We start from the raw sequence: 19,857 nt of genomic DNA, 5'->3' as shown, positions 1-19,857 counted from the left end.
TCCGGACCTGATACGGAAACGCGCGGCGGCATTTTATCGGTTAACGCAGTGGACTTACGACAAGGGTGTGAAGTGAATTGATCAATTGAACAAATCGTACAAAAATATTCTACGGCTTCAAACTCCCACGGACTCAAGAATGTTGGAAAATGATTTATAGTATCTTGCTAGTGAAAGTGACTAATTTGTGTGACTACTCGCGTCGTTTTTCGCAAAAGATTCGCTTTGTTTCGAGCTTCACCAGAGCGCATTTAAAAAAGAACAAAATGTTTTCGTTTCTCGAGTGACCAGAGTGGAATAGAAAGAAAGCTAATTCTTGAAAACCCCCCCAACGCTTGTGAGGAAAAAAGGGATAACATCTCTGTTCGCATTATACCGGGCAAATTCTTGGATCTGTGGATTGCCAAGAACCGAATCGACGCAGTTACGGCGAATCGGATTTTGGAAACATCGGCGGCCTTCTGCCGCCTCAGTTCCTCAATCCTCTATGCGGCTTCGCCGCATGGCTCAGCCGGTACTTTTATCTTGCTCATCAGTTCCTATTTATTGCTAAATTTTCAATTGCTTTTTTGATGTTTTTCAATTGGGAATTTTTAAATTATTTATGGAAAAATCAGATTTATTTATGGAAAATTTTAACTGTTTTGGTGGAAAAAATATAGTAATTTATTGCAATTATTGAATTATTCGTGGAAATTCCGACGTTTTTTATTGCTCGAAAATCAATTATTTATGGGAAATTTTGATTTATTTATGCACTTTTTGATTTGTTTATGGAAATTTTATAGTTTATTATTGCTCCCACCCCTACTTCTTTATTGGCAATTTCTGATTTTGTTACGGAAAATGATCACTTTTTTATGAGTCGTTTATATTTTAGCCAATCGATGATAGACGGTGGCATAAAATTTGAGAGAGTACCTTGTAGGCAGCGCTCAGTAGTGTGACCGCGTGATAGTTCCCGCAATGTCGCCCTTTTTGTATATGGGACACACGATACCTTCCATCCACTCCTCCGATAATACTTCCTCCTCCCAAATCTTGGTAATGATCCAGTGTAGTGCTCTCACTAGTGCTTCTCCTCCGTATTTTAGAAGCTCGCTTGGTAGTTGATCTGCTCCACCGGCTTTTCTTTTTCAACCGGCTAACCTCCTCATCAATCTCTTGGCCAATTGGAGGTCAGGGGCTGAAAATCTTTCGTCCTGCGCACGTACTCCTAGATCTGTTACCACGCCACCTTCAGTGCACCATGTACAAAACGCTAATAAGACCGGCGGTTCTCTGCGGACACGAGACATGGACCATGTGCGTGCTAAGAACGATCTTCGGCGGTGTGCAGGAGAACGGTGTGTGGCGGAGAAGAATTAACCACGAGCTCTTTAGGGCCTGTCCATAAACTACGTAGACTCTTAGGGGGGGACGGGGGGGTCTGGCCAAAGTCTACGCTCCATACAAATTTCGAAAGTTTTGTATGAACAAAAGTCTACGAGGGGGACGGGGGGGTTCTGAGATGGCCAAAAATGAGTCTACGTAGTTTATGGACAGCGCCTTAGGACTTTACGGCGAACCCAGCATTCAGAAGGTGGCCAAAGCTGGAAGGGTACACAGATCGAAAAAAGAGTGTAAGATTCTGTGACATATGATGCACATGATTGGAGCGTGGGATATCGCAGAAGTTTACATGACATATCATGTAAAATGTCATAAAATATCATGTAAACTTCCATTATATGTCATGTAATTCAGCATGACTCTGTGTGTTTACATGACATATAACACAAATTTACATGATAAATCATGTACACCATCATAACACTAAGTTAACATGACTAAACTGAAGTTTACATTACGTGTAAATCTCATTATTTTTATCTGTGTACGGTGTGCAGTTGGGCATGTTGCAAGAATGTCGGACAACGACCCTGCAAAGTTGGTGTTCACTACTGATCCGGTTGGCACAAGAAGTCGTAGAGTGCGATGGGTGGAACAGGTGGAATGTGATCCAACGAGTATTGGGCGTGATCAAGGATGGGGAGCGGCAGTCACAAACCGATAATCGTGCCATTAGGGTAGCGGGTTACTTGGGAAGTGACCGGTATTTTGAACACTTTTCGCTATAACTCAGTCAATTCCAAACCAATTGACTTTAAATTTTGAAAACGGCTAGATACTATACGTATCCCACCGCTTTCCAAAAATTGTGTCAATTGGTTCGAAATTGTCTGAATTACAGCATAGAAGTGCCCAAAGTACACAGATAAAAATAATGAGATTTACACGTCATGTTAACTTCATTTCAGTCATGTAAACTTAGTGTTATGATGTTTTACATGATATATCATGTAAATTTGTGTTATATGTCATGTAAACACTCAGAGCCATGCTGAATTACATGACATATAATGGAAGTATACATGATATTTTATGACTTTTGCATGATATGTCATGTAAACTTCTGTGATATCCCACGCTCCAATTATGTGCATTATGTATATGTCACAGAACTTTACACTCTTTTTTCGATCTGTGTAGGAGCCCTGCCGAGATGGTTCCACTTCCCTATGTGTTATCCTAATTGTGATGTTGTACAAGTAAATATACACTTCGACCTTATTTTACGTCCACTTTTTTTTATGCCGAATTAGTTTACGTCCACTTTTTTACGTCCAAAATTTAGATTAACGTCCATTTCAATCATTGCTCAAATTATCAAATAGTTTTTCTAAATAGACACAAATAATGTTCTGTAAAGTTTGAAAGGACAACAATTGTCAATTCATATTTTCGACAATATTGTGTCAATTCATACACTCAGAAATAAAAGTATACACGGAATTACTATTATTTATGCATTTTGTATCCGCATCTCTCTCACTCTCTTTTTGTTTTAATGCTATCTGCCGTTTAGCCTGGGTTGAAGAGAAGTGTTTCGTCAACCCAGGCGAAGCACCAGATAGCATGAAAACAGAAAGAGAGTGAGAGAGATGCGGATACAAAATGCATAAATAATAGTAATTTCGTGTATACTTTTATTTCTGAGTGTATTTTCGACAATATTGTAGTACACCTCGTTTGCAGTACATTGTTCCACACTCCGACATAACAATTCTGTTATTGCTGGCAACACTGACCATGCAGATTTATATAAAGCTCAATATCTCAAATCCGGTGTGAGATAGGCAATTCGAATGTTCGACAATGTTGTAGTGCACCTCATTAACAGAGCATTATTTCGCACTGTAATACAAAAATTCTGTTATTGCTGGCAACGCTGACCATGCAGATTTATATAAAGCTCAATATCTCAAATCCGGTGTGAGATAGGCAATTCGAAAGTTCGACAATGTTGTAGTGCACCTCATTTACAGTGGATTATTTCACACTGTGATATAAAAATTCTGTTATTGCTGGCAACACTGACCATGCAGATTTAAATAATGCTCAATATCTCAAATCCGGTGTGAGATAGGCAATTCGAATGTTCGACAATGTTGTAGTGCACCTCATTAACAGAGCATTATTTCGCACTGTAATACAAAAATTCTGTTATTGCTGGCAACGCTGACCATGCAGATTTATATAAAGCTCAATATCTCAAATCCGGTGTGAGATAGGCAATTCGAAAGTTCGACAATGTTGTAGTGCACCTCATTTACAGTGGATTATTTCACACTGTGATATAAAAATTCTGTTATTGCTGGCAACACTGACCATGCAGGTTTAAATAATGCTCAACATCTCAAATCCGGTGTGAGATGCAATTCGAATGTTCGACAATGTTGTAGTGCACCTCATTTACAGTGGATTATTTCGCACTGTGATACAAAAATTCTGTTATTGCTGGCAACACTGACCATGCAGATTTAAATAATGCTCACTATCTCAAATCCGGTGTGAGATAGGCAGTTCGAATATTCGGCAATGTTGTAGTGCACCTCATTTACAGAGCATTATTTCGCACTGTGATACAAAAATTCTGTTATTGCTGGCAACACTGACCATGCAGATTTATATAAAGCTCAATATCTCAAATCCGGTGTGAGATAGGCAATTCGAATGTTCGACAATTTTGTAGTGCACTTCATTTACAGTGTGTTATTTCACACTGTGATACAAAAATTCTGTTATTACTGGCAACACTGACCATGCAGATTTAGAAAAAGCTCACTATATGAAATCCGGTGTGAGATAGGCAATTCATATGTTCGACAATGTTGCAGTGCACCTCATTTACAGTGCATTATTTCCAACTGTGATACAACAATTCTGTTATTTCTGGCAACACTAACCATGCAGATTTATATAAAGCTCAATCTCTCAAATCCGGTGTGAGATAGGCAATCTGAATGTTCGACAATGTTGTAGTGCATCTCATTTACAGTGTGTTATTTCACACTGTGATACAAAAATTCTGTTATTACTAGCAACACTGACCATGCAGATTTAGATACAGTAAGGACCCGATTTTGTCAGCCTCTGGTAGCATTTTGGGCTGAAAAAATCGGGACATTTTTTAAAATCATTTTTTTATTCATGAAAAACTATTCTGAGCACGTCAGAGACGGAGATAGGTGTGGAGGGTGGGTCCGCTTTGGGTTCGTTCAAATATAACGTAACGCCAATGAGGGGGGGGGGGGGTCCAGCGCTGTGTGACGCTTCATAGAAAATTTTAAAATTTCTATTTCAAAAATAGTTACGCGGTGGAGGGGTAACATATAGGGTCTAAAATTGCCAAATTGGTAAAAAAAAATCGAAAGGGTGTTAAGGGCACAGAGAAAATGCTATTTGGCAAAGTTAACATTCAGTGCTTATTTTACAGCAGAACTATTAAATCTTTTATTTCTTTTTCTTCTTGTCATAACATCCCTATTGGAACACAGCCTTCTCCTAGCTTAGCAAATTGTGGTCTACAAAAGACGGTTGACATTGGTTAGCGCAGTTTAAATCATAACATCTAATTTTAGCTGTCAACGGATGAAAATGACAACATCTGATTGACAAGTATAGACACTCATACTGTCCGAATTGGCTACGTTTCCGCTGCCTTTCTACTTTAATATCCAGAGCCTTATCTCTAAAGAATCTCTGGAGAAATCTTGGAAGAAATGTTCGGGGAAATTTATAGAGAAACCACCCGAGGATATACGGAACGTAACCCTCAAGACATTCCCGGAAGAATCCCATAAGTAGTTTCTGCAAAATTACAGGAGCTCCAGATAAAACCCTTAAGTAATTTCTGAAAGAAACGTTACTGCAATCTCCGTAGAAATCTCTAGAAGCATTTCTTTAGCATTTTCTGAAAAGTCATTGAAAGAATCCCTATTGCAATCTCTGAAGAAATCTCCTTGAGAAATCCATGGAGGAATTCCTGGAAAAAAGTACTGGGGAAATATTTGGAGCAGTTTAAGGAGAAACCATAGCAGAAATGAATTGTTAAATTCTAGCATGAATTCCAGAAGAGTTTCCAACAAAATTTTTTAAAGGAATTTCAGAAGTAATACCAAGGGATTTTCGTAAAAAAAATACCAAGAGGTAACCCTGGAAAAATCTGAAGCGGAACCCCGGGAAATTAATTGAAGCTGCCCAATTGAGAAATTTAACAGAGGAATCATAGTGAAATCTCTACAGGAATTCTTGTATGAGTAATTACTGAAGGCATTAATAGAGGAACATTTTACGAAATTCTTACAAGGATCCCTGAAGGAACCCTAAGAGGAATTCTTGAAAAAATCACTAGGAAAATCGCTAGATTTATTCATCAGTAGGGTGGCTCCGGGGGCACGTTCTCTTCCATTTGGGAAATTTGTGCCATCCGTAGATTTATTCATGGACTAAAGTACGTAGTAACTCATATAGGATTTATTGAAGAAGTATCTACAGAATTCTCTGAATACATCACTACAGGAGTTCCTGTAGAAATTACTGGATAAAGACCTACAGGAATACCAGCAAAAATTTCTGAAGGAATCTAAACAGGAGTTCGTCAACCTGGGGGTATCATAAATTTCTTGAAGGAACTCCAGCAGAAGTTCCAGGCAGGGATGGGAACACTCACTTGCAAAGAGTTACACTCACTTGCTATTTTCTCAGCCCAGAAGCATGAAATCAAAAAACGATTTATGGACGACTTTTGCCTTGTGGTTTTATCTAAAACTTTTCCGATTAGAGTAGGGGTCGAACACGCATACCAAAGTCCTAACAGAGCTGTGAAAGCGACTCTCCACGAGGTGAGTGTAATTTACATTCAGCTTGTGGAGAGTTGCCTTTGCAGCTCTGTCACGACTTTTGTATGCGTGTGCGACCCCTACTCTATTCGGCAAACTTTTGGACAAAACCACAAGGAAAAAGTCGTCCATACATTGTTTTATGATTGCGCGCTTCTAAGCTGAGAAAAGTGAGTGTAACTCTTTGCAAGTGAGTGTTCCCATCCTTGGTTCCAGGACTATCCAAACATATATGTATGGAGAAATGCCAGCAGGATGTCTTGAAAGAATCGCTAGGGAAATCCCTGGATAAATCCACGTAGCAATTGTAGGAGGAATTATTGGAGAAATCCTTGGAGAATCCCCTGGATAGATCGCTGTAGGAGTTCATGTAGAAAATTTTTGAGAAAAAATGCTGTCAGAATATCAGCAAACCCTAGCAGGAGTTCCAGAACAAGTCTCAAGAAAAGCTTCTGGGTAACCCACAGGAGGAATGCCTGAGAAAATCTTGAAGAGACACACTTTAATGAATCGTTATAAAATTCCCGGAAGAATTCCTTCAAAAATTTCCGGCATAATTCTTGGTGAAATACCAGCAAAAATTCTCACAAGAAACCACGCAAAAGTTCTTAAAGGAATCGCAGCAACAATTTTTGGGGGAATCCCATCTCTAATTTCTTAAAGGTTGAATACAATTCCTACAGCAATTTTTTAAGCAATCCATGCAGGAAATCTACAATACAAATCTCATAATAAATCTAGACCAACATGTAAGAAAGGGCGGAACAACCATGGCATGTCTCATCTTCTTCCACCCCGTCTGGGCGTATTTCAATTTATTTAAGCAAACTTATCCCGTTATCAGATAGAAAGGAATCTGCTCTATCTGTTACTGGTCAGAGATTACATGAAGAATGAGCCATGTGCTCAGAAGGAAGGGAGAAGCAAAAATTCGAAATGGTTGTTGCGCCCTTTTCAAATGTTAGCCTATCTGGATCAATCCATACAAGTAAACCTAGAGGAATCCCAGAGATACCGGAAAGAAGTAAATGGGTTGACTTGTAATCACAACAACAGGCAGCGTTTATTGTTTGTTCTGTTCCAGAGAAAATTAAGAAGAAAAGTCTTTAAGCGCTTTAGTGATAAGCGCACGTGCAATCAGCAAAACCATGCTGAGGGTGACGAGTTTGATTGCCGGTTAGCTCAGAATCCATTTCATAATAGACATTTCCTTAACTACCACACGATTTATGTACAAATGCAAAATAAACATTGGCTGTGGGGGATCTCAGTTAAAAATTGTAAAAGTTCTCATAAAATACTAAGCTGAGGAGCAGGCTGTGTCCTAGTTGGAACGTTACGCCAAGAAGAGAGAGAGAGCTGGAATCTTTTATCAATTTAAAACAGTATTGTTTTAAAACATTGGCGAGGGTCTGGTCCTAAAATTGCCTCAATGTGTTAGTTTGCAAAAAAAAGTTTGGCCGTTTTCAAAAGTTACACGAGTTTTGTTCATTGCTTAATTTTTCTATGACGCCTAAAGACATCAACTGCATTAATAATGATTATAAAATGGAAATTCTGAATGAAATACAAATTTATTTTTTACTTCAAAAAAGGCTGACAAAATCGGGTCAAAAAGCTGACAAAATCGGGGGTAGACAAAATCGGGTCCCCACTGTAAAGTTAAAAATACCAATTCAGGTGTGAGATAGGCAATTCGAATGTTCGACAATGTTGTAATGCACCTCATTTGCAGTGCATTGTTACACAAAAATATGTTACGAGGGCCTCCTTTTCAGATCCTTCGGTCACTGGAAAAAAAAACTCACATGATTACAAATCGCATCCGAGAGCTACGAGTTACGCCACGCAAGGAAGTCTTGAATATCGTCCATTTTTCCTGTTCATGAGCATGTTTCTCATCGGTCAATTACCAAATTCCAGATCGGATCGCTATGTAAAATTTCGTATGCGTGTTGGTAACTACACCATTAAGAAATGTAAACATGAAAAATCTCAAAAAATTGATTTTCACCGGGATACTCACACGGTGCACGGTGTCAAAATTTCGATTATTATCGAACTTTCATGTACCTCGGATTTTTCTTCATAGAACGTTAGAATTTCGGCTGTAATGTATAAATGCAAAATTTGAAAATATTCTGTCGGGGAAAATTTGAGTTAGATGAGTTTTAGGGTATTTTCCATACCAAAAATCAATAATTACTATTTTAGCCCAAAAAACGTCCCATACAAAATGTATGGAAAAATTTTCGCCGATGAAATATTTTCTAGTGTTCCGATTATGAATATATAGCCAAAATACTATTCATTTTCGAAGAAAATCCGAGGTACATGAATGTTCGATAATAACCGAAATTTTGACACCGTGCGGTGATTGAAATAGCTTTTTTCGACTTCTGCGCGTGGACAAATCACGAGTACCAAAACCAAAAAACAAAAGCTCATTTTTACTCCCTTTTTAATTTTTTTTGTATATTTTAACTACTGCTAATTCTACACTTTGATGATTACCACCACCTAGCGGCGAAATCACCAACTAATTGGTAAATCAACAGAATGCTCTTATCCTTCTGAACAACTTTGCCGAAAATGGCACTTTTGTATCTGCTTTGGATCGCGAGATAGAAAGTCTCAAATTCTACTTGATAACTAGCGCCACCTAGCGGTGAAATCTCCAACTAATTGATAAATCAAGAGAATGCTTTTATACTTCTGAACAACTTTGCCGAAGACGGCACATTTCTATCTGCTTTGGATCACGAGTTAGAGACGTCTAAAACATTACTTGTTAACTAGCGCCACCTAGCGGCGGAATTTCCATCTAATTGGTAAATCAACAGAATGCTCTTATACTTCCGAAAAACTTTTCTATCTGCTTTGGATCACGAGTTGAAGAAGTCTAAAACTTAACTTGTTAACCAGCGCGACCTAGCGGCGAAATTTCCAACTAATTGATAAATCAACAGAATGCTTTTATACTTCTGAACAACTTTACCGAAGACGGCACATTTATATCTGCTTTGGATCACGAGTTAGAGACGTCTAAAACTTCACTTGATAACTAGCGCCACCTAGCGGCGAAATCTCCAACTAATTGGTAAATCAACAGAATGCTCTTATTCTTCTGAACAACTTTGCCGAAGACGGTACTTTTCTATCTGCTTTGGATCACGAGTTAGAGACGTCTAAAACTTCACTTGATCACTAGCGCCACCTAGCGGCGAAATCTCCAACTAATTGGTAAATCAACAGAATGCTCTTATTCTTCTGAACAACTTTGCCAAAGACGGCACTTTTCTATCTGCTTTGGATCGCGAGATAGAAAAGTCTAAAACTTCACTTGATAACTAGCGCCACCTAGCGGCGAAATCTCCAACTAATTGGTAAATCAACAGAATGCTTTTATACTTCTGAACAACTTTGCCGAAGACGGCACATTTCTATCTGCTTTGGATCACGAGTTAAAACTTCACTTGATAACTAGCGCCACCTAGCGGCGAAATCTCCAACTAATTGGTAAATCAACAGAATGCTCTTATTCTTCTGAACAACTTTGCCGAAGACGGCACTTTTCTATCTGCTTTGGATCGCGAGATAGAAAAGTCTAAAACTTCACTTGATAACTAGCGCCACCTAGCGGCGAAATCTCCAACTAATTGGTAAATCAACAGAATGCTCTTATTCTTCTGAACAACTTTGCCGAAGACGGCACTTTTCTATCTGCTTTGGATCACGAGTTAGGGAAGTCTAAAACTTTACTTGGTAACTACGTTTACCGGTGCCTTGAAGCAACACCCCCAGATAATGGACTATTTTATGTAGATCGATCAGTGTTGCCATCTGAGGTCAAAATTTCGTACAGTGAATGGCCACACGCGATAGCCCTTGGTCAGTACTCAAACTTTGCTGAACACATGGAGAAGGTAAACTTGCATCTAACATTGGTATTTTGACGAAATTAGGTAAGTACTGTGATTTTTTTTACGTCCAACTTGATTTACGCCCCCCCGATAGTGGACGTAAAATAAGGACGGAGTGTACGTAATGTACCTTAGCTAACTACCGTGGCTACTATTTTCTACTGTCTACATACTTCAAAGTGGAATCGAACGCTTTGCTACTAGTAATGCTAATCGTTCAGCAGGATTTTTGTAAAGATTCACAATGTTCATTTGCTTGAAAGATTTGGTTCTACATGAGTTCCGCTCTGTGAACGAACCTGTCCCCCAAAGCCATCCCTTAGTTCTACTATTTAACACACGGATGAATGGAATTGCCCCATATAACCCACTGTTCAACAGTGTACTCCCCCTCAAAAGAAATCATCGTTCCAGCGATAGGGAACCCAGCAGAAATTAAATGAACTGAACAATGGCCGTAACGATATATAGATGAGTGTAAAGCAAACAAAGCCATGCCATGGTGAACGAACAGGTTGCACATGAATGCATTCCATTCCAAGAGCTAGAGGGCTTTCCGTTGTATAGATCTACCGGGTTTGAAATATTCTTGAGACATACAATAGACTGTGTTGTAAACTGCAATACGAATCCAAAATAACTTTTAAAGCATCATCCCTGTTATCTGTTTAACAATACGGTAAATGGTTAATGATGAAAACTCCGAGATCAAATTCATATAGGGTAGCGAACCACTTGGGCAGCGACCGGTATTTTGGGCACTCTTCGCTATAACTCAGTCAATTCCAAACCAATTGACTTGAAATTATGTATACGGCTAGATACTATACGTATCTCATCGCCTTCTAAAAAATTGTGTCAATTGGTTCAGAATTGGCTATGTTATAGCAGAAAAGTGCCCAAAATAGGACCCTTCCGAGATGGTTCCACTTCTCTACGGCTAATTAAAACGCACGTATCATCAAACTGTGCATAAAATATGTTCGGTTGTATTAAAAGTAAATTTTAATTCGTTCAGCAGAATTTATGATACGAAACCATATAACATATAGTAAATTTAAAGTTTGGTATTGTATCTATAAAAAATACAATGTTCGATGCAGGCCTTCGCATTTCTTTTGGAAGTATTTGATAACAATCTGAAATGTACAGCCATTATCAAGCTGAACATACCCATTACCATTCCGTATATAGTCTTTCAATGCTAGCTTTTTTCTGGGCATCGTGGGGATATCGTTCCGAAGCAAATCCTATAACATTAGCGACACCAGCAGGCACCTTCTTCCAGTCAACCGTTTCATCTGCGTAATCGAATCGAATCGGGTCTGGAGAAATGAGCTTCATAGCTAGCGCTAGACCCTGAAGCCGACAACGTGGATCTAGTACCGTCACGATTTGACAGCCAACCGTGTATTGAACCGGGCGAAAACTTCTCCGACGGTAATCAATTGCTCTGTTGAGATTTCGGAGGAAATTTCTTTTGTAAGGAGCAAAACTCCCACACGCGCAAAGGAAGGCCGGGAACAAAAGCTGCTTTCAGCCCTATTCTGCTGCTGGGTTCACGTTCACGGTAATCAGCAAAGTTCCGAGCCGAATCAAACTGTGCTCGAAACTCATCAAACTGAAAACTGCCGTTCGGTGCTCTAGGTGGGTGGTTCCATTATGATGATTGTATTCGAAGTCCTTTGAAAATCTGTTGTTCACTTTGGAATGGATTCCATTGAACAACCTGGGTGGAACGAATCCGATGAGGTCTATTTGAGAATAGTTGTTTTTTTTTTGGGTGAGGTTGGGAAGTTGTTCAGTCCTAGTTGTTGTTATCATGATGATGAAAGCTGAAGTAATGAAACAGCTCTTTTGAAGATGTAATCAATCAACAGTGCAAAACTGAATCCAGATGTTTGAAGCAGTATGTACACACAAACTTTTTTGAAAAGCTTCCAGCACAAAAAATCAGCAAAATAAATTGGAGGAATTCCTCGAGGGATCCCTGGAGACATTTGTTGAGGAATGCCTAGAAGAAAATCTCAAGGAATTTCTGAAGAATTTATTGATGAACTCCTGGAGCGATTACTTGAAGAACCATTGGAAGAATTCCTGGAGGAATCCCTGGAGGAGTTTTCTGGAGAAATCTCTGAAAGAATTCCTGGTGGAATCTATAAGGGAATCCTAGGAAAAAATTCAGGAGGAATCCATGCAGGAATCCCGGGTGGAATTCATTGAGGGATCAATGAAGGAATCTCTGGAGGAATTCCTGGAGAAATCTCTAGAGAAATTTCTGGAGGAATCTCTGAAGGAATCTCTGGAGGAATCTCTGGAAGAATTCCTGGAGGAAACTTCAGAGGAATTCCTGGAGCAATCTCTGGAGGAATCGCTGGAGGAATCGCTGAGGAATGAATGGAGGAATCCCTGGTGGAATTCCAGGTCCGGATTAAGGATTGTGGGGGCCCGGGGCCCGAGCAGTTGTGGAGGCCCTTCGGAGGTACAAATGCGATGAGGAATACAGTTTTTAGTTGTTTTTGAGCAGTACTTGAACCGAAATTGATTATTGTGGGGGCCCGGGCCCTGCCCCCCCTGGCCCCCCCTTAGATCCGGCCCTGTGGAATTCCTTAAAGAACTAATGGATGCTCTTGGCGAAATCTCTGGAGAAGCTCCTGGAGGAGTCCCTAAGGAATTCCTGGTGGATGTTCCTGGAGAAATCTCTTGAAGAATCCCCGGAGGAATCTCTGCAGGAATTCCTGGAGGAATTCCTGGAGAAATCTCTGGAAGAATTCCTGGAGGAATCTCTTGTGGAATTCCTGGAGGAATCTCTGGAGGAATTCCTGGAGGAATCTTTGAAGGAATTCCTGGAGAAATCTCGGGAGGAATTCCTGGAGAAATCTCTGTAGGAATTCCTAGCAGAATTTCTAGAGGACTTCCTTGAAGAATGAATGGAGGGTTACCTGGAGAAATTTCTTAAAGAACTAATGGAGATTCTTTGCGAAATCTCTAGAGAAGCTCCTGGAGGAGTCCCTGAGGAATTCCTGGAGGAATTCGTGGAGAAATGCCTGGTGGATGTTCCTGGAGGAATCTCTGGAAGAATCCCTGGAGGAATCTCTGCATGAATTCCTGGAGGAATCTGTGGAAAAATTCCTGGAGAAATCTCTGGAAAAATTCCTGGAGGAATTCCTGGGAGAATTCTTGGAGGAATTCCTGGGAGAATTCCTGGAGAAATCTCTGGAAAAATTCCTGGAGGAACTCCTGGAGGAATCTCTGGAGGATTTCCTGGAGGAAACTCTAGAGGAATTTGTAGAGGAATCTCTGGGGGGATTCATGGAGGAATCTCTGGAGGATTTCCTGGAGGAATCTATGGAGAAGCTCCTGGAGAAATCTCTGGAGGAATTTCTGGAGGAATCTCTGGAGGAACTTCTGGCGAAATCTCTGGAGGAATTCCTGGAGGAATCTTTGGAGGAATCCTTGGAAAATTTTCAGGAGGAATCCTAGCATTAATTTCTGGAGGAACTCATTGAGAAATCAATTGAGAAATCTCAGAAGAAGTTTCTGGAGGAATCTCTGGAGGAATTCCTGGAGGAATCTCTGGAGGAATTCCTGGAGGAATCTCTGGAGGAATTCCTGGAGGAACCTCTGGAGGAATTCCTGGAGGAATCTCTGGAGGAATTCCTGGATTTATGTCTGGAGGAATTCCTGGATTTATGTCTGGAGGAATTCCTGGAGGAATCTCTCGAGGAATTCCTGGAGGAATCTCTGAAGGAATTCCTGGAGGAATCTCTGGAGGAATTCCTGGAGGAATCTCTGGAGGAATTCCTGGAGGAATCTCTGGAGGAATTCCTGGAGGAATCTTTGGAGAAATTCCTGGAGGAATCTCTGGAACAATTCCTGAAGGAATCTCTGGAGGAATCTCTGGAAGAATTCCTGGATTAATCTCTGAAGAAATTCCTGGAGGAATCTCAATAGGAATTCCTGGAGGAATCTCTGGTGGAATTCCTGGAGGAATCTCTGGAGGAATTCCTGCAGAAATTTCTAGAGGAATTCCTGGATGAATTTCTGGAGGAATCGCTAAAGGGATTCCTGGAGGAATCTTTGGAGGAATTCCTTGATGAATGAATGGAGGAGTTCCTGGAGAAATTCCTTAAAGAACTAATGGAGGTTTTTTGCGAAATCTCTGGAGAAGCTCCTGGAGGAGTCCCTGAGGAATTCCTGGAGGAATTCGCAGAGAAATTCCTGCTGGATGTTCCTGGAGAAATCTCTGGAAGAATTCCTGGAGGAATCTCTGCAGGAATTCCTGGAGGAATCTCTGGAAAAATTCTTGGGAGAATTCCTGGAGGAATCTCTGGAGGAATTCCTGGAGGAAACTCTAGAGGAATCTCTGGGTGGATTCCCATAGGAATCTCTTGAGGATTTCCTGGAGGAATCTCTGGAGGAATTTCAGGAGGAATCTGTGGAGGAATCTCTGGAGGAATTCCTGGAGGAATCTCTGGAGGAATCTCTGGAGGAATTCCTGGAGGAATCTCTGGAGGAATTCCTGAAGGAATCACTGGAGGAATTCCTGGAGGAATCTTTGGAGGAATTCCTGGAGGAATTCCTGGAGGAATCTGTGGGAGAATTCCTGGATTAATCTCTGGAGGAATTCCTGGAGGAATCTCAAGAGGAATTCCTGGAGGAATCGCTGGAGGAATTCCTGGAGGAATCTCTGGAGGAATTCCTTGATGAATGAATGGAGGAGTTCCTGGAGAAATTCCTTAAAGAACTAATGGAGGTTCTTTGCGAAATCTCTGGAGAAGCTCCTGGAGGAGTCCCTGAGGAATTCCTGGAGGAATTCGCAGAGAAATTCCTGCTGGATGTTCCTGGAGAAATCTCTGGAAGAATTCCTGGAGGAATCTCTGCAGGAATTCCTGGAGGAATCTCTGGAAAAATTCCTGGTAGAATTCCTGGAGGAATTTCTGGAGGAATTCCTAGAGGAATCTCTGGAGGAATTCCTGGAGGAATCTTTGGAGAAATTCCTGGAGAAATCTCTGGAACAATTCCTGAAGGAATCTCTGGAGGAATCTCTGGAAGAATTCCTGGATTAATCTCTGGAGAAATTCCTGGAGGAATCTCAATAGGAATTCCTGGAGGAATCTCTGGTGGAATTCCTGGAGGAATCTCTGGAGGAATTCCTGCAGGAATTTCTAGAGGAATTCCTGCAGGAATTTCTAGAGGAATTCCTGGATGAATTTCTGGAGAAATCGCTAAAGGGATTCCTGGAGGAATCTTTGGAGGAATTCCTTGATGAATGAATGGAGGAGTTCCTGGAGAAATTGCTTAAAGAACTAATGGAGGTTCTTTGCGAAATCTCTGGAGAAGCTCCCTGGAGAGTCCCTGAGGAATTCCTGGAGGAATTCGCAGAGAAATTCCTGCTGGATGTTCCTGGAGAAATCTCTGGAAGAATTCCTGGAGGAATCTCTGCAGGAATTCCTGGAGGAATCTCTGGAAAAATTCCTGGGAGAATTCCTGGAGGAATCTCTGGAGCAATTCCTGGAGGAAACTCTAGAGGAATCTCTGGGTGGATTCCCATAGGAATCTCTTGAGGATTTCCTGGAGGAATCTCTGAAGGAATTCCAGGAGGAATCTGTGGAGGAATCTCTGGAGGAATTCCTGGAGGAATCTCTGGAGGAATCTCTGGAGGAATTCCTGGAGGAATCTCTGGAGGAATTCCTGGAGGAATCTCTGGAGGAATTCCTGAAGGAATCACTGGAGGAATTCCTGGAGGAATTCCTGGAGGAATCTTTGGAGGAATTCCTGGAGGAATTCCTGGAGGAATCTGTGGAAGAATTCCTGGATTAATCTCTGGAGGAATTCCTGGAGGAATCTCAAGAGGAATTCCTTGAGGAATCGCTGGAGGAATTCCTGGAGGAATCTCTGGAGGAATTCCTGGAGGAATCTCTGGAGGAATTCCTGGAGGAATCTCTGGAGGAATTCCTGGAGGAATCTCTGGAGGAATTCCTGGAGGAATCTCTGGAGGAATTCCTAGACGAATTTCTAGAGGTATCGCTGAAGAGATTCCTGGAGGAATCTTTGGAGGAATTCCTTGAGGAATGAATGGAGGAATCCCTGGAAGAATTCCTTAAAGAACTAATGGAGGTTCTTGGCGAAATCTCTGGAGAAGTCCCTGAGGAATTCCTATAGAAATTCCTGGAGGAATTCTCGAGGGAATCCCTGGTGGATGTTCCTCAAGGAATCTACGGAAGAATCCCAGGAGGAATCTCCGGAAGAATCTCTGGAGTATTTACTAAAGGAATCTCTGGAGGTATTTCTGGAGGAATCTCTGGAGGAAGTACTTGAGGAACCAAAAAAGAGTCCTAGAGAAACATCTAGAGTAATTCCTGGGGAATTCCTGAAGGAATTCCTGAAGAAATTCCTAGAGGAATCTCTGAAGGAATTCCTGGAGGAATCTGGAGGAATTCCTGGAGGAATCTCTGGAAGAATTCCTGGAGGAATTTCTGGAGGAATCTCTGGAGGAATTCCTGGAGGAATATCTGGAAGAATTCCTGGAGGAATATCTGGAGGAATTCCTGTAGAAATTGCTTAAGGAATTCCTAGAGGAATCTCTGGAGGAATCGCTGAAGGGATTCCTGCAGGAATTCCTGGAGGAATTCCTTGAGGAATTAATGGTGGAATCCCTGGAGGAATTCCTTAAAGCACTAATGGAGGTTCTTGGCGAAATTTCTGCAGAAGCTCCTGGAGGAGTCCCTGAGGAATTCCTAGAGGAATTCCTGGAGGGATTCTCGTAGGAATTCCATTCGGATGTTCCTGGAGAAATCTCTGGAAGAATCCCAGGAGGAATCTCCGGAAGAATCTCTGGAGGATTTTCTGAAGGAATCTCTGGAGGTATTTTTGGAGGAATCTCTGGAGGAATTACTTGAGGAACCAACCCTAGAGAAATATCTAGAGGAATTCCTGGGGAATTCCTGGAGGAATTCCTAAAGAAATTCCTGAAGTGAGTTCTTGTCGTCTTGGATGAATTCCAGGATGGAGGACTGGAGGACTTCCTGGAGGAATTTCTAGAGTTTCTGCAAAAATTCTATCAGTAGTTCCTCCGGAAATTGCCTCTTAGAATTCCTCCGAAAACTCCTCTAGGAGTACCTCCAGGAATTCCTCTAGGAGTTTCACCGGGTATTGCCCTAAGCAATGTTCTGCGAAGTTTTCGGAGCAAACTTCCGGTATTCCTAGGGGAACTCCTGGGTATGCCTTCGGAAGAACATTTCCTGGTGGAAATTTCACAGAAATCGGAGGAACTCCTATAAGAATTTACGAAGAAGCTCCTGGAGGAGTTTTGTGATAGTCTGAAGCCAGCGTGATTCGCTTAAATCCTTGTTATGCTAAAAAATCTAAGGTTTAGAAGTTCTTCAACAACAAAGAATTCAAGAAAATTTCACGAAAAAGAAAATCGTTTATTGCTCTAACAACTTACAACCTAGCGTTGATATGGATTGCCAGCACACCATCGTACGCATTGAACGGAATCAGGATGTTCGCCCGTCCATCAGCGCCCACCTGCACAGTGCCACCGGTACAGCTGGTTCCTTCCTTGCTGCCCGAAATGACATCGCAGTAAGTTCCCGCCGGTAGGCACGTCTGCAGGTTCTGGTTCAAGTCCGATCCCTCCAGATTGAACGCCACGAATCCATGGGTACCACGGCAGAACGCAATCTGCTGGTTGCCGTTGGACCACCAATTGCTGATGGCCGTGTTGCCAACGGCATTGCGGAAACCAATCATGTTGTAAACCTGACGCCAACGGTGCTCGCAAACCCATCCATTACCGCAAGTGTTGTCGGGGTTGATCGACGGAGGAATCAGGTTACCGTTGGCGTCCTGCGGCGGTCCCTGATCACCATGCTCGAAGAAGAACGAACTCATGACGCGAACGATTCCAAACGGATGAGCCAACATGAAGGCGGTGGCCATTTTGTAGTTCCTGAAGGACTTGTGGGTGAGGATGTTGTCGCCTCCGGCTCCGTGTCCACGTTGGTTATCGTGATTATCGACGAATACCAGCGCCAAGTGCGATGGAAGGAATCCCCAGCCCTCGCCCCAGTTCGATAGATGAGCTAGTCTGTCACGTCCGTAGAATACACGTCCAATTTCTGCTGAATGCTTGAACTCGGTGACCGTTCCTAGGTGAGTGTACTCCGTGCTGGAGATCGCTTCGCCTCCCAAATCAATGACCTCCTGAGTCAGGAAAGCTCTAGCTCCCGCCGGGAATCCATGATCGGTATTCAGAGTCACCAGATTACGGTAGATGTACTCCAGATCTCCTGGCCACATGTGCTTCACGGCATCTACGCGGAATCCAGCAATACCGTAGTTGATGCACTTGTTCATCAAATCGATGACCCTATGACGAGGCCAATCATTTCCAAGTGCCAAATCCGGCAGTCCAACTAGCCAGCAGTTACGCACCTGATAGCGGTCGTTGTAATTGTTGATTTCGCACCACGGGTTGAAGTCGTTGGGTCCATAGGGCACAGCAGGGAAGTTCAATCCGTTAACCACGGAACCACCGGTACCAGTGCCGGAAACCGCCGCCATGTGATTGATAACGATGTCCACGTAGATTCTCACTCCGACCGTATTGCACCGTCTCACCATGCTGGCGAACTCAGCCTCCGTTCCGGAGCGGGTATTCAGATGATAGGAAGCCGGTTGATAGCGTTCCCACCAAGGTCGTCCAGAGATGATGACGTTTTCCGTTGGCGGTGAAACCTGGACGCCGGCGTAACCTCTCGGCGCCAAAAACCGCTCGCACTCGTCGGCAATGTCATTCCATCGCCACTCGAACAAGTGTACGATACCGCTACGGCCGGCCCATTGATGAGTATCGAACTGGGCTGACACCAAGCCACAGGCCAAGGCCAGCGCTAGGAGGCTTGGCAATAATTTCATCCTTGTTCTCCGTCCACTATAGTGACTGGCGTGCACACTGAACCGCTTGCGTCTTATATTGTACGTCTTATCGGGTTTTATTACTTCGTACCGATAACGGTGCGTGCGACACTTTGACACTGCTGCTGATATCGGTTATCTTCGATAGGGCATGGAACTGATGAATGACTGAGTTGGGTAAGGTGCAAACAAGCTCGTTCAGTCGTACATGCTTTATCACTCGGGAGTCATATCTGATTGAACTGCGATAAAATTCTTGTAATTAGCCCCCTAATTGGAAGCTTTCTTTAGATCCGGATCACAGGTCGTAAACCTAGGGCTATAAATGCACTTGGAACACTTGGGTGGTTTCCAGTCACAGACAAAAATAAAATACACTTGATCCGATTTTGCGTGTTGCGTGCGTTACAGCAGTGATGATGCAGATCCCTGTATATATTATGCTCAGGTGGCTACGAGAAAGTTATATACCTAAGTTCCAACGACTGCTCATTCACTTCTTCAAGTCCCATCGGAACATCAACAGGCCACACCACAACACCATTATTATCCTTATACTTAGAAGGCGGAAAATTTTCCAATCTCAACAACAACTTAGTGTGGAAGAGTATTTTTAGCAAAATGGCAACGCCCGGCTCAGTCGCTTTTCTCCCGCCTTTTCTCTCGGTTTCTCGTTGATCGGATTAGTGAAGGTATTTCATCGGCGCGCTGATGGCACGTTTCATTGGCACATCAAGTCATCGTCGTCTGTCGGTTTCTTACGGTAGCAGAATTGGCCGACGGCA

At 42.2% G+C, this 19,857-nt stretch overlaps 2 protein-coding genes across 2 annotated transcripts in view; one reads left to right on the top strand and one right to left on the bottom strand.

Moving 5' to 3' along the window:
* Positions 1-19,857, top strand: part of LOC109412274 (uncharacterized) — a 489,623-nt gene that overhangs the window by 81,200 nt on the left and 388,566 nt on the right. The gene's annotated exons all lie outside the window — the stretch shown is intronic.
* LOC109412270 (alpha-amylase B-like) lies at positions 17,557-19,118 on the bottom strand. Its single transcript, XM_019685920.3, has one exon. The coding sequence runs from the start codon at positions 19,070-19,072 to the stop codon at positions 17,594-17,596; it is 1,479 nt and encodes a 492-aa protein (XP_019541465.2). The 5' UTR covers positions 19,073-19,118; the 3' UTR covers positions 17,557-17,593.

Source organism: Aedes albopictus, chromosome 1 (assembly GCF_035046485.1).
Source record: "Aedes albopictus strain Foshan chromosome 1, AalbF5, whole genome shotgun sequence".
NCBI lineage: Eukaryota > Metazoa > Arthropoda > Insecta > Diptera > Culicidae > Aedes > Aedes albopictus.
The sequence above is the reverse complement of the archived record's forward strand: the minus strand, read 5'-3'. Positions and strand labels throughout refer to the sequence as shown.

Bases quoted from the DNA above. Each gene is read 5' to 3' on its own strand.
- LOC109412270 (XM_019685920.3), bottom strand. From the start codon at position 19,072: ATGAAATTATTGCCAAGCCTCCTAGCGCTGGCCTTGGCCTGTGGCTTG.